At 38.1% G+C, this 12,853-nt stretch overlaps 2 protein-coding genes and 1 long non-coding RNA gene across 3 annotated transcripts; 2 read left to right on the top strand and 1 right to left on the bottom strand.

Annotated features, from left to right (window-relative positions):
- Positions 1 to 1,935, top strand: LOC137744639 (uncharacterized). The gene is made up of 4 exons (XR_011069611.1): positions 1 to 211; positions 292 to 397; positions 1,052 to 1,113; positions 1,794 to 1,935. It is a non-coding gene; the product is annotated as an uncharacterized lncRNA (long non-coding RNA).
- Positions 1,936 to 4,818: 2,883 nt separating this feature from the next.
- On the top strand, positions 4,819 to 5,526 carry LOC137745468 (uncharacterized). Its single transcript, XM_068485427.1, has one exon. It carries the CDS (start codon positions 4,819 to 4,821, stop codon positions 5,524 to 5,526), a length of 708 nt encoding a protein of 235 aa, XP_068341528.1.
- Positions 5,527 to 6,648: 1,122 nt separating this feature from the next.
- LOC137746145 (amidase 1-like) lies at positions 6,649 to 9,701 on the bottom strand. The gene is made up of 9 exons (XM_068486226.1): positions 9,492 to 9,701; positions 9,042 to 9,194; positions 8,726 to 8,850; positions 8,526 to 8,651; positions 8,003 to 8,185; positions 7,619 to 7,766; positions 7,330 to 7,498; positions 6,958 to 7,092; positions 6,649 to 6,844 (listed from the first exon to the last, which is right to left on the bottom strand). Exons 1-9 carry the CDS (start codon positions 9,599 to 9,601, stop codon positions 6,707 to 6,709), a joined length of 1,287 nt encoding a protein of 428 aa, XP_068342327.1. The 5' UTR covers positions 9,602 to 9,701; the 3' UTR covers positions 6,649 to 6,706.
- Positions 9,702 to 12,853: the final 3,152 nt, after the last annotated feature.

The following is a 12,853-nucleotide window of genomic DNA, read 5'->3' as shown; positions in this document are numbered from 1 at the left end:
TTTCTTTTCGAAAACTCTCTCATTCCTCTTCTTCTTCTTCCCCGTGACAACACACACACACACACACACACACCCACAGCTACACCTATTTGAAGAAATCATCACCATCATCACCGTTGAACTGCTTCTCTCTCTCTTTCTCTCTCCCCTGCTCGCGGTGCCGGGAGTACGCCGAGCATCTCCGGCGAATTTTAGCTTGTTTTCCGGTTGGGTAAGCATGGTTTCTCCCTTTTTAGTCTTGTTAGATGGTGGTTAAATGTAGTTACTGAGATGGGTTCTTGATTTTCCAAGGTTTTGGAGTGCTTTGGCACAGGTGAAGGCACCCAAATTTTCCGGCGAGTGTGTGGCTTCCGATGGATTTTCCAGCCACCACAAGCCGTTTCACGGCGAACCCAAGGTATAAAACTACTCCTCTCCTCTAGTGCTTCATTTTGGTACCTAGATCGGGGGCTAGTTCGAGTGTTTGAAGTTGGCCGGAGCTATGGAAGCTCCGGTGGTCTTCTCCGGCGCACCCAGGCCTTCGGGCTATTCTCCACCCACACCCACGGGCCTTAAGCCCGTTTGGTCTCTGGCCCAAAACCCCAACCCTTTCTTTTTTTATTTTTAGTTTTGTTTCATTTTTTTAAAAACCCAAAAGGCCTTAGGGCCTTGGTTGCAGCCCAAACCCATTTTTAGAATTAAGGCCTTCGGGCCTGTTAGCCCAAAAACCCATTTCCCCTTTGTATTCAGGCCTTTGGGCCTGTTAGCCCAAAAACCCAAACCATTTTCTGTTTTTACCCAACCCAACCCACCTAAAAACCTAAACCCAATTACCCAAAACCCTAAAGCCCTGACCCGACCCGTGACCCGTGACCAGTACCCGTTGACCCGTTTGACCCGTTGACTCTGACATGTTGACTTTGACCCGTTGACTTTTGCCTTTTGACTAGTCAACGGTCAACGTTGACTTTCTAGGCTAATTTCAACGTTCTAAACTCGTTTCCGATGTCTGTTTTCTCAAATTCAATCGTTTGACTAGAGTTTAACTGAAAGTACTCAATTATGTGTTTAGGTGCGATTATTAGCGGTGATTCCGTTATTCCTGTTTGGTACGGCTTGCACCCTCGGTGTACGGTGAGTGGACCCCTTCTAAAAATGCATGGTTTAATGGTAGAATTGCATACACAGAAAAGCATGACTTTACGATTATGTTTATGAAACGTTTTGAGATAACATGCTTACTGAGGCTAGTTTGAATTATTATTATTTTTCCTATAACCCATGTTCTTATAGAATATCTGATGGATGACGATATGATATTTAGAACATGTTTAGAACACTTCTTTATAGTATAGATGATGGATGACTTTATACTATGAAGTTGATTTTCAATATATGTATGTTCACTGGTTTTGTACTTACCTAGTGGTCCTTTCCGCTACAAAGGGATAGATCCGGTCCGTCCCGGGCGACGGTTTGGTGTTGGCATAGGGCCTGGAGTGTGTTTTCCTCTGACTGTCTGCTCAGAGACGGGGAGCCGGCAATGGGCCTGAAGTGCATTTTTCCTCTAACTGTCTGCTCAGAGACGGGGAGCCGGCATGGGGCCTGAAGTGTTATATCGGACATGCACTAGTGTTTATTATTTATGCGATTTATGATTTAAACATTGCACGACATGCTAGGGTTCGGAAAACCTATATTTATCATTATACTTGTGTTTTCATAAAACCTGGGGGTTAGTACGTTGATAACTGTTTTACTATTACTGTATATATAAACCTGGTCCACTCACCTTTGTTTTGCGCCCCCTTCAGGACCTAGGAACGAGGATTACGACCTAAACTACGAGGCGTTCCCCTACCAGTGATTTGTGTCATATTCGCTCCGCTTCGCCACTTATTGTAATAGCACTTCTTTATTCTTAGTTCTGCTTGTACTCTGTATTAGAATTATGCTCTGGACGTGCTGTGTGTTTACCTAATTTCAATATTTAGAAGTTGAACTTTTATTTGGGTTTTTAGCCTTTATTACATACTTTAGTTTATTTTTCTCAGTTTTTGTTTTAATTAAATGGTTTCGTCACCCTTCGGGTGTCGGCCAGCACATGACCATCTCGATGTCCCTAGGGCCTCGGGGTCGGGGCGTGTCAGGGGTTGATTTGACAAAATACACTTAAAAAGAAGGACAATTCAAGGACCACTTCTATTGATTTTCATTGTCAGAACCAAAGTGAGGAGTCTTGCTGAACTCAGGGACTATTTTAGTCAAAATCGTAAAAAAAGTAAAAACATAGTGTATGAGAATATTGTGAATTTCTTAGCTTATGGATTCAATCCAAGTACACGATGTACTATCACTGGAAACAAAATTTCAAGTGGCAGTTCCATAGATACGCAGACGAACGTTCATTCCCTGCAGTCGGAATCATAAAATATGTACAAATAAGGGATCACAGGTCTATGCTCGGCGAGTTCCACCTCTGTTGGCTCTGTAGTTACTCAGCGTTGCATGCACACAGCATCGTATGCTTCAATGTTCAAACCTGAAGCAAGAAATAGTTCCACCTCGTTTACAAACCGATTGGTTATTGCTGCCAGGAAAGGCCCTGCTGCATCAGAGGTTGATTCTTGAAATTCTCTTTGTTTTTCTTCAGGTGCTGCCGTTCGACCTTTTTGTTCATCCCTTGAAAATGCATGGTTCAGGTAGAAGTTCAGACAAAGATTCATTAAAATTTTGCACGTTTTCAAGCACTTCAATGTTGCTCTTTCTCGTATCTTGTCCAAAAGAACTCAAAAGACGGGAACTAAACTTTGGAACGTTATTCGATTTTTCAATTGATGATCTAGGGAGTAACACATATAACCTCGTCAGGGATGAATTAATCACGCCAGGTATGTGGTGCATGACCATGTCAACAACTTCCTCCTACAAGCAGCAAAAGAAGAAAGTTGGCTATAAAGAGTCACCCGAATAACTGTAACACATGTTCTGCTGTGGTCGTCATAGATAAAGAAAGACCACACGCACAATTTTATGATTTAGCTAATTGGACTAGGTGATCCAGTTCATTGCCAAGCCAAAGAAAAAAAAAAATGAAACTCCGTAGGATGTTGAAATGTCCTCGTGTCACCACGAGAAAAAATTTATGCAGAAGAAGTCAAGACCTGCATCAGAGCTTGGATCTCCCTTCTCAACCAACTTTGGGGCCAGCAGTTTGGCTGAAGATACTTGCGGGACTTCCAACACCGTGGTACGTCAAATATGTCACTTAAGAAACAAAGTTAACCAACTGGAAGGCATGTAAACAGCGACGGCGTTTCTCAGGGATATAAAATGAGAAACAACACAACCAATAAAATGACAAGAAGCACAAAACCTGGTTCACTGTAATAACACTGCAATCTATACTTGTGCTCCTATGATAAGATAAAGCTGCAGATACCATTGACGAAAAGAACACGAAGTAAACCATGTTTTCAACACCGGTATGATCTCAAAGCAGAGAAAAAAACATCCATCATAATCATATATTATGCAAACATTTTCCGTCTGCGTCAAGCCACTGAAATTCAGCACTACGACAAAAAGAAACAAAATTTGATCGAATAGAATGCGGTATGAACAAATTGACCTTGCTAAGAGGACACTTTATATAATCCGGCGGGCAAGACTGCTTGCGAGCAACAACTTCCGTCCAACGCAAAATGTACTTGTAACAGAACTTATCTGGAACACAGAACCGGTGGATTTCGGCTCAATACACAGAATGCAGTTTGTTTCGAAGTTTCACTCATACACAACATTAACAAAGACCCATTTTTTCGACTTTATAGCTAATAAAAAATAAGGAAAATTAATGAAAATGGTTTGAAAACTTTGAGTTTTAACGATAAAGATAAAATAAAGGGTAAAGTGAATAATACCATGATTGATTTTTTAATATAAAAATATGATTTTTCATTAAAATGAATAGTACTGAAATCTTTTCGTTAAAGTTCTCTAAAAAATAATAAACATAATGCTTTTTTCTCCATCACCATCACCATCACCAGTTTGAATCAATCATTGAGTGCAATTTCCACCCAAAGCAGACTGAATTTTTGGAGCATTCACTCAATTTCATAAATCAAATTGTCTACCCTATTGTAGTTTTTAAACTTTGGACGGCAAAGTCAAAAGAATTTGAACTTGGTTGGAGGGAGAAAAAAAACTTGTGGAGGGAGGTCCCGTTCATTAGCAGAACACTTTTCATTAAAGTATGAGATTTTTTGTAGTATAGCTCTTTTTGTATATTTTACTGTGTTATACTCAAGATTTGATGTATTTTTAGTCTTACCTAACCTCACGCTAGTCTCATTTAGTGTGAGAATTGTCGTAATTATGCAACCCAAAAGTTTTGATACAATACTTTTTTTTAAGAGAGTTAATACATTTTTTGTTTTCCCTATAATTAGGAAATATGGTATTCTCAACCCTAAACACAAAAAGAAGTTTTAACGAAACACTTCTGGCACTATTTACTTTAACGAAAAAAGACATTTTTACTCTAAAAAAATACTATACTATTCACTTACAACACATTTTTGTTATTTTTATTAAAACTCAAAATTTTTAAACCCTTTTCATTAATTTTCTCAAAATAAAATTGAAATTCCATATGACACAAGATGACTCACAAGGGGATGAAAATAAAAATAATATAAAATGTATAAATCCCACTTGTATTTTTATTTTATATTTGGTGACGAAAATCCCACAGGAGAATGTTCTTCAAGTTCAAACGGTCATCTTTTCTTCTTCTTCCTCTCCATCTTTGAGATCAGAGAGCAGGGAGTAGAAATGCGGCTGATCCTTCACTTCCAATCTCAACCGGTCCTCGCCAAGCAATCTCTTTGCTTCTCCCACCCATTTGTTAAAACCAAAACTTCGCTTCCAAGCAATCTCTTTGCTCCAAAATCTCCAATTTTTACCATTCCACTCTCACTCTATCATCAAATCCAGACCCACAATCCAATTCTATGTGCGAGGAAGAATAAACGCCGCAATGGGTCTCAAAGATTAACAAGATTGCTGCTCCAATTGATGCCGGCCATCGTATCGAACTTCAAGATACTGCCTGAGCCGCTGGATCTGGTTGTTGAAGAATTCTGCAGCGGAGACGGCAGTGGAGGGGGTCTGGGGATCTGGAAGGGCTTCGGAGGCGGCGGCGATGGGTTCGGAAGAAAAGGAAAGAGGAAGTCTTTGTTGCTGTTTCTGTTATATGGGGTTCTGGTGATTTGTGGGTTGGGATTGCTGTTTGGAGGAGATGTTGAAAGCAATGTGGTTTTCTGCGGATTGGGATTTGGGCTCTCTGGGGTTGCTATGGTTCAGTGGTGGGACAAGATCGGTATTTTTGCAATCTTTTTTGGGGGTGTTTTGGTGGGTCTAGGGTTTCAGAGAGAGGAATTGCAGAAATTGGGTTTGAAGATTGGGGCTTTTTGTCCCGCAATGGAAACTGTTACTCGGAGAACAAGAAGAAGAAGAAGAAGTGGAAGAAGAGCATTCTGAGAGACGAGAGAGAGAGCAGGTTTTTTTTTAATTTTTTAATGGAATCTTGTAATTTTTTTTCCTCAAACACTACGAAATATGAGATGTTACCAATTTTCCAATGAATTTTGATTCTTCAATTTTACAAATGAAGTGATGTTTACTTCTTTTATGTCGCTTTTGTAGCATCATATACCGTTACACAGTCATGTAATGTTACTAATTCTTCGATTTTACAAATGAAGTGATGTTCACATTTGACGACATAAGTGAATAGCTCTCCACTCATCAACCATACGATGATCCTATTCAAATGCAAGGACATATATTATTCCTTAAAAAAATCTGTTGTTGATAAGGTGGTCACTTCAGTCAGTGGGGCCAAAGTGGAAAATCTGGAGGTTGCTTAAGTCCTCACTGTGGTCTTAGACATTGAGGATCGATACAAGTGGTCATTGAATTTGTCCAACGTAAATTATTTTGCTCATTTTGTAAAAAAATCTATCAATATTCTTGTTAAGTAGAGAGGTTGATTTGACAAAATACCCTTAAAAAGAAGGACAATTCAATGACAACTTCTATCAATTTTCATTGTCAGAACCAAAGTGAGGAGTCTTCCTGAACTCAGGGACTATTTTAGTCAAAATACTAAAAAAATAAAAAATAAAAAATAAACCATATTGTATGAGAATATTGTGAATTTCTTAGCTTATGGATTCAATGCAAGTACACGATGTATTATCACAAGAAACAAAATTCGAGTGGCAGTTCCATAGATACGCAGACGAAAGTTCATTCCCTGCAGTCGGAATCATAAAATATGTGCTCAGCGAGTTCCACCTCTGTTGGCTCTGTAGTTACTCTGCGTTGCATGCACATAGTATTCCTTTAGTATTCCTTTTGATAATTATTATATCACATTAAATGTCATATCATTTTTAGTATTTAACATATTCACGGCAATTTTATATAAAACTTTACAAAACAATTAGATACTTTTTTTTTTTTATTACAAGTACTTCTACAATAAAGGTTTATCAAATGGTCAACAACTTTATTTTACAACTGTTTATTCTCAAAACACAGCAGAAACGTTTTTTTTTTTTTTAAAACATAACAATACTAAACTAGCAGAACTTACAAGCACATATATTAGGAAAAGATTATCATAATCTGCAACTCAAAATCTTGTAGTCAACATTCACAACTTCCCGACGTGTTCTTTGAGAGTGTCGTAAAGAGTCTCCACAAGATTGAGCAGGAACCCATCCGAACCATGTTTTGCCAGCAAGGAAACTGAAACAGGCAGGTTATCGCACATCCCTAGTGGTATACTCACCTGCAAATACGTAGAATTAAGTTACAAACTTTCGCAAGAAAAAGATCGTAACATGTCGTATACAAACATGGAGAGGGGGACGGAGAGGTAAAGATAGATAAGGACTTAAAAACCTGGCAGAATCCGGAAACTACGGCAATGGATAGGAAGCTGAAAGCCCTGGCATGAACACCGTCCAGTGTAGTAGGATCTGTTTGCAGCTTTGGTGGATCCCCTGGAACTGTAGGCATTGCGAGGACACCGAAATCCTGATGAGTAAATCAAAGAGATTGTGTTACGTATTCATTAGAGACAGTTTGTATCATCCATTTCTTCTGCTAAAAGTTTCGTTTTAAGAGCAAAAGGAAGGAAGATGCTAACAAATAATAGTTTGTCAGTCTCTCTACTCTAACAAAATGAACTCATTTGATATGAAGCGACGGATTCCGAAAATGAACTCTGGCGTGTGCAAAGATGAGAGAGAGAGAGAGAGAGAGAGAGAGTACCCCGAGAAGGTCAGTAAGAGCAGCGCGCGATTCAGTCATCACGGAGTGACAAACATCGACATTTTCATCTGTTGACCGAACAGCTGCCCATACACGTTCTGCTATCCCGGGACCTAAGTCAGGTCTGACTATTCTAACCCATTCACCATGGTTGCTCTTGAATTCATACCTATTCAATCAACCAAATAATAAATTTGGAATTCTTTATCAATGACAAATTTAATTTTTGTTAATCAAGATGAAGATGCAGAAACTATCACACTCATATTCAAGTTCACCAAATCAGCACCTTACGAGAAGATGAAAGGCGGTTGATAGGGCTGCCAATGACGGTATAATGTACTCTTCACTTGGATTTCCTTCATCCAAGAAAGAGTTCAAGCTTGGAACTTTGTCCTTGACAACGTCCCCGAGGTTAGCATGTTTTATAACATGACCTGCATTTGCAGATATAACGAGTGAGCTTCTTCTTTTCATGTTATGAGCTTGTCCCCATCTCAGCAGGAGACCTAATTTAATTAAGTGAATGATTTTCAGGTAATAATCTGTCTATTGAACTTAATGGCCCATTTGTGTCTTAAAACGCGGGGGAATTATAAATTGGACTCGATTCATGTCAATCAAAATACTTACAGCGAGAGATGAAACAGATGAATACGGTCAAATCACTTACCCCCAAATAACTTCTCAACTGAGTCAACAAGTACTTGTTTCACTCGACTGCTTGGAACACTTGAAATCTGGAAACAGTCTTCTGCGATGATTAACTGACTGGGTACGACAGGACCCGTATCAGGCAATTGGAGTAACACTCGCCCAACTCTATTCAAAATCGCAGGATTCCTTGCAAACCATCCTATATCAGAAGTTAGTGTTAGTGTCAAAAGGATGGTTTCCAATTGCTTAGAGTGCTAGATAGATCATTCGCATAGGTCAAGCTTTCGAAGTACTATATTTCCAATTGCAGAAAATCTTAAACACATAAGTGGCACGAGTAATAATCAACAAAGATGCAGAATGCATGGACGGCATATGAATCATTGAAGCGGAAGAAGTTAGCTACTTTCTAGAAATAGAGAGATATTTCCTGTTACATAAAATTGAGGGAAAAAACCAAAACATGACCTTTTTTTTGTCACAACCAGAAATCTATTTCCTAAGCCAGTCTGCAGTATAAAATGTCATTGATTTCTCACCCACTGTATCCAAACTTTGTGCCAGAGGAGTAACTCCAGAAGTAGAAATGACACCATGAGATGGCCGAAAACCAAAAATTCCACAATACGAAGCAGGAGCTCTTACACTTCCTCCAGTGTCGGTTCCTGAAAAAGTGAGGGTCTTGTGCTTCAACATAAAGAAGCAAGAAAACAACAAAAGCACACAAGGAATAACTTACCTAAGGAAAAATCTGCGAGGCCTGCAGCTACGGCAACAGCAGAACCGCTAGAAGAGCCTCCAGGCACCCTATCTGGTGCGCACGGATTTTTGGGTGTGCCATAATGCTTGTTCTCTCCATTTAAACTGCCAACAACACAATGCGAAATTCAAGGGCGTTTTCTGTCGAGTGATTTTCGAATTCACAAAATCATTATTTAAATACTTTTACCACGAAAAGAAACTTGTAGAGATAAATCAGTTGTCAAAATTTTTGCAAACAAAACAGTAATGCAAGTTTAAGCGTGTGAAGTAAGACAAGGCCTCTTTGTACTAACCTGTATGCCATTTCCTCCGTGACAGTTATACCAATACTTGTGGCACCTCCACTCAAAATTGCCGATACAACCGGAGCTGTTGATTCAGCAGCCGGGTGAGTCCTCGCCCAATCAGGATTCCCAAACCCAGTCACACGTCCAGCCACATCAAATCTGCCTCCAAGTTCAAATTTCAGTGAACACAAAAATGTTTTGGCTTTTACACACATGAAAAAAATTGCACAATTCAACACCCTGAAGTGCTTTTATTCATTCTCAAATGAAGAAACTCCCAATCACAGAAACAACACACAAAATTGGGTTCTTGGAGAAAACATATTGAACCCAAATCCATAATCCGTAAATAAGCACAAAAGCATATGAATTTTAAGTATAACACTACAAAATTTGAAGCATCCACCAAATAGAAGAATGATATAATTGAGGAAAGTTTAAGAGAGTAGCTCTCACATGTCTTTGACTGCAAAGGTGAGACCGCTCAGAGGAAGGTCAGGTGACGAGGACGGCAGTCGAAGAAGGAATTTCTCCATGAAAGCTCCATGATCTGAGTCTATCGCCATCTCTCTCTGCCACTGCTGTCTCAGACAATCTCAGCCTCAGCAGCAGCTCCACATTTGACGACAGAAGTGAATAGCTCTCCACTCATCAATCATACGATGACTCATTTAAATGCAAGGACAGAATTATTCCATAAAAAAATCTGATGTTGATAAGGTGGTCACTTCAGTCAGTGAGGACAAAGTGGAAATTCTGGAGGTTGCTTAAGTCCTCACTACGGTCCTCATATATTAAGAATCGATACAAGTGGTTATTGAATTTGTCCACTATAAATTATTTTGCTCATTCCATAAAAAATCTGTCAATATCCTCGTTAAGTAGAGGAGTTGATTTGACAAAATACCCTTAAAATGAAAGACAATTCAAAGACCACTTCTATTGATTTTCATTGTCAGGACCAAAATATGGAGTTTTGCCGAACTTGAGGACTATTTTAGTCAAAATCCTAAAAGAAAAAAAACAAATTCTATGAGCATATTGTGAATTTCTTAGCTTATGGATCCAACGTAAGTTGACAATGTATTATCACTGGAAACAAAATTTCAAGTGGCAGTTCCATACATATGCAGACAAACTTTCATTCGCTGCCGTCGGAATAAAAAAAAGACAAACTTTCATTCGTTGCCGTCGGAATAAAAAAAAGACAAACTTTCATTCGCTGCCGTCGGAATAAAAAAATATGTACAAATAAAGGATCACAGGTCTGTGCACGGCGAGTTCGACCTCTGCTGGCTCTGTATGTGGTGCATGACGATGTCAACATCTTCCTCCTACAAGCAGCAACAGAAGAAAGTTAGCTATAAAGAGTCACCCGAATAACTATAACACGCATGTTCTGCTGTGGTCGTCATAGATAAAGAAAGACCATACGCACAATTTTATGATTTAGCTAATTGGACTAGGCGATCCAGTTCATTGCGAAGCCAAAGAAGAAAAAAAAAATGAAACTCTGTAGGATGTTGAAATGTCCTTGTGTCACCACGAGAAAAAATTTACGCAGAAGAAGTCAAGACCTGCATCAGAGCTTGGATCTCCCTTCTCAACCAACTTTGGGGCCAGCGGTTTGGCTGAAGATACTTGCGGGACTTCCAACACCGTGGTACGTCAAATATGTCACTTAAGAAACAAAGTTAACCAACTGGAAGGCATGTAAACAGCGACGGCGTTTCTCAGGGATATAAAATGAGAAACAACACAACCAATAAAATGACAAGAAGCACAAAACCTGGTTCACTGTAATAACACTGCAATCTATACTTGTGCTCCTATGATAAGATAAAGCTGCAGATACCATTGACGAAAAGAACACGAAGTAAACCATATTTTCAACACCGGTATGATCTCAAAGCAGAGAAAAAAACCATCCATCATAATCATATATTATGCAAACATTTTCCGTCTGCGTCAAGCCACTGAAATTCAGCACTACGACAAAAAGAAACAAAATTTGATCGAATAGAATGCGGTATGAACAAACTGACCTTGCAAAGAGGACACTTTATATAATCCGGCGGGCAAGAATGCTTGCGAGCAACAACTTCCGTCCTACGCAAAATGTACTTGTAACAGAACTTATCTGAAACACAGAACCAGTGGATTTCGGCTCAATAGACAGAATGCAGTTTGTTTCGAAGTTTCACTCGTACACAACATTAACAAAGACCCATTTTTTCGACTTTATAGCTAATAAAAAATAAGAAAAATTAATGAAAATGACTTGAAAACTTTGAGTTTTAACAATAAAGACAAAATAAAGGGTAAGGTGAATAGTACCATCATTGACTTTTTAGTGTAAAAATATGGTTTTTCGTTAAAATAAATAGTATCAGAAACTATTCATTAAAGTTCCCTAAAAAATAAGAAACATAATGCTTTTTTCTCCATCACCATTACTAGTTTGAATCAATCATTAAGTGCAATTTCCACCCAAAGCAGACTGAATTTTTGGAGCATTCACTCAATTTCATAAATCAAATTGTCTACCCTATTGTAGTTTGTAAACTTTGGACGGCAAAGTCAAAAGAATTTGAACTTGGTTGGAGGGAGAAAAAACCTTGTGGAGGGAGGTGCCGTTCATTAGCCAAACATTTTTCACTAAAGTATGAGATTTTATGTAGTCTAGCTCTTTTTGTATATCTTACTGCGTTATACTTACGCCTGGCAAACGGGTCGTGTCTGTCGTGTTCGTGTCGTTTTCGTGTAACACCTGTTATCTTAACGGGTCGTGTCGTGTCACACCCGTTATCTTAACGGGTCCTTAACAGGTCGTGTCACTTTACCCAACGGGTAAAGTGACCCGACCCGTTATGACCCGTTAAGAAAAAAATATATTTTTTTACAATTTGCACATACCACACATTGCGACATAAATATTACTTGAAAACATTAAAACATTTCTCGTTCAAGTACTATATCTACACTCGAAAATGAAAGCCTAATAAAAAAAATAATACATACACTACTAATCTATTACAAATATTAAATGTATATAATTATTAATATTATAGTTGATTCATACTTTTATTAAGTATATAAATTCCACTAGTGTAAATATTTTAAATTGAAGATCAAATTCATTCTTTGTATTCATATAGGGTCAAGGAGTGTAGCTGTTAAAATTCATCAAAATCAGAGTTAAAATGACCGTTAAATCGTGATTTTTCGTTTATAACCGTCGAAAAGCTTTGTCCCGTTACTTGATCTCTGAATGTTTTTTTTTTTTGTGATTTTTTGTTGATGTGATCTCCAAGCATATACAAACAATTTTGACGGTTTGGATCGTTAAAATTAGTTTTGGAGAATTTGTAAAACGATAGATTGACTAACACTTAGAGTTTATTTATACTTTCATTAAGTATAACAAAAGATTTTGTGGTATCCACTTGTGTAAATATTTTAAATTGAAGATCGAATTCATTCATTGTATTCATATAGGGTCAAGGAGTGTAGTTATAAAAAATCATCAAAATCGAAGTTAAAATAACCGTTAAATCGTGATTTTTCGTTTATAACCGTTGAAAAGCTTTGTCCCGTTACTTGATCTTTGAATGTTTTTTTTTTGTGATTTTTTTCTGATGTGATCTCCAAGCATATACAAACAATTTTGACGGTTTGGATCGTTGAAATTAGTTTTGGAGAATTCGTAAAACGATAGATTGACTAACACTTAGAGTTTATTTATACTTTTATTAAGTATAACATAAGATTTTGTGGTATCCACTTGTGTAAATATTTTAAATTGAAGATCGAATTCA

Source organism: Pyrus communis, chromosome 9 (assembly GCF_963583255.1).
Source record: "Pyrus communis chromosome 9, drPyrComm1.1, whole genome shotgun sequence".
Lineage (NCBI taxonomy): Eukaryota > Viridiplantae > Streptophyta > Magnoliopsida > Rosales > Rosaceae > Pyrus > Pyrus communis.
This window is presented reverse-complemented; position numbering and strand designations above follow the sequence as displayed.

Bases quoted from the DNA above. Each gene is read 5' to 3' on its own strand.
- LOC137746145 (XM_068486226.1), bottom strand. From the start codon at position 9,601: ATGGCGATAGACTCAGATCATGGAGCTTTCATGGAGAAATTCCTTCTT. The intron at 7,499-7,618 runs GTGCTGATTTGG...TTGATTGAATAG, and splicing joins GCCTTTCATCTTCTCGTAAG to GTATGAATTCAAGAGCAACC. The intron at 6,845-6,957 runs GTTTTTAAGTCC...ACGTATTTGCAG, and splicing joins TAGTTTCCGGATTCTGCCAG to GTGAGTATACCACTAGGGAT.
- LOC137745468 (XM_068485427.1), top strand. From the start codon at position 4,819: ATGCGGCTGATCCTTCACTTCCAATCTCAACCGGTCCTCGCCAAGCAA.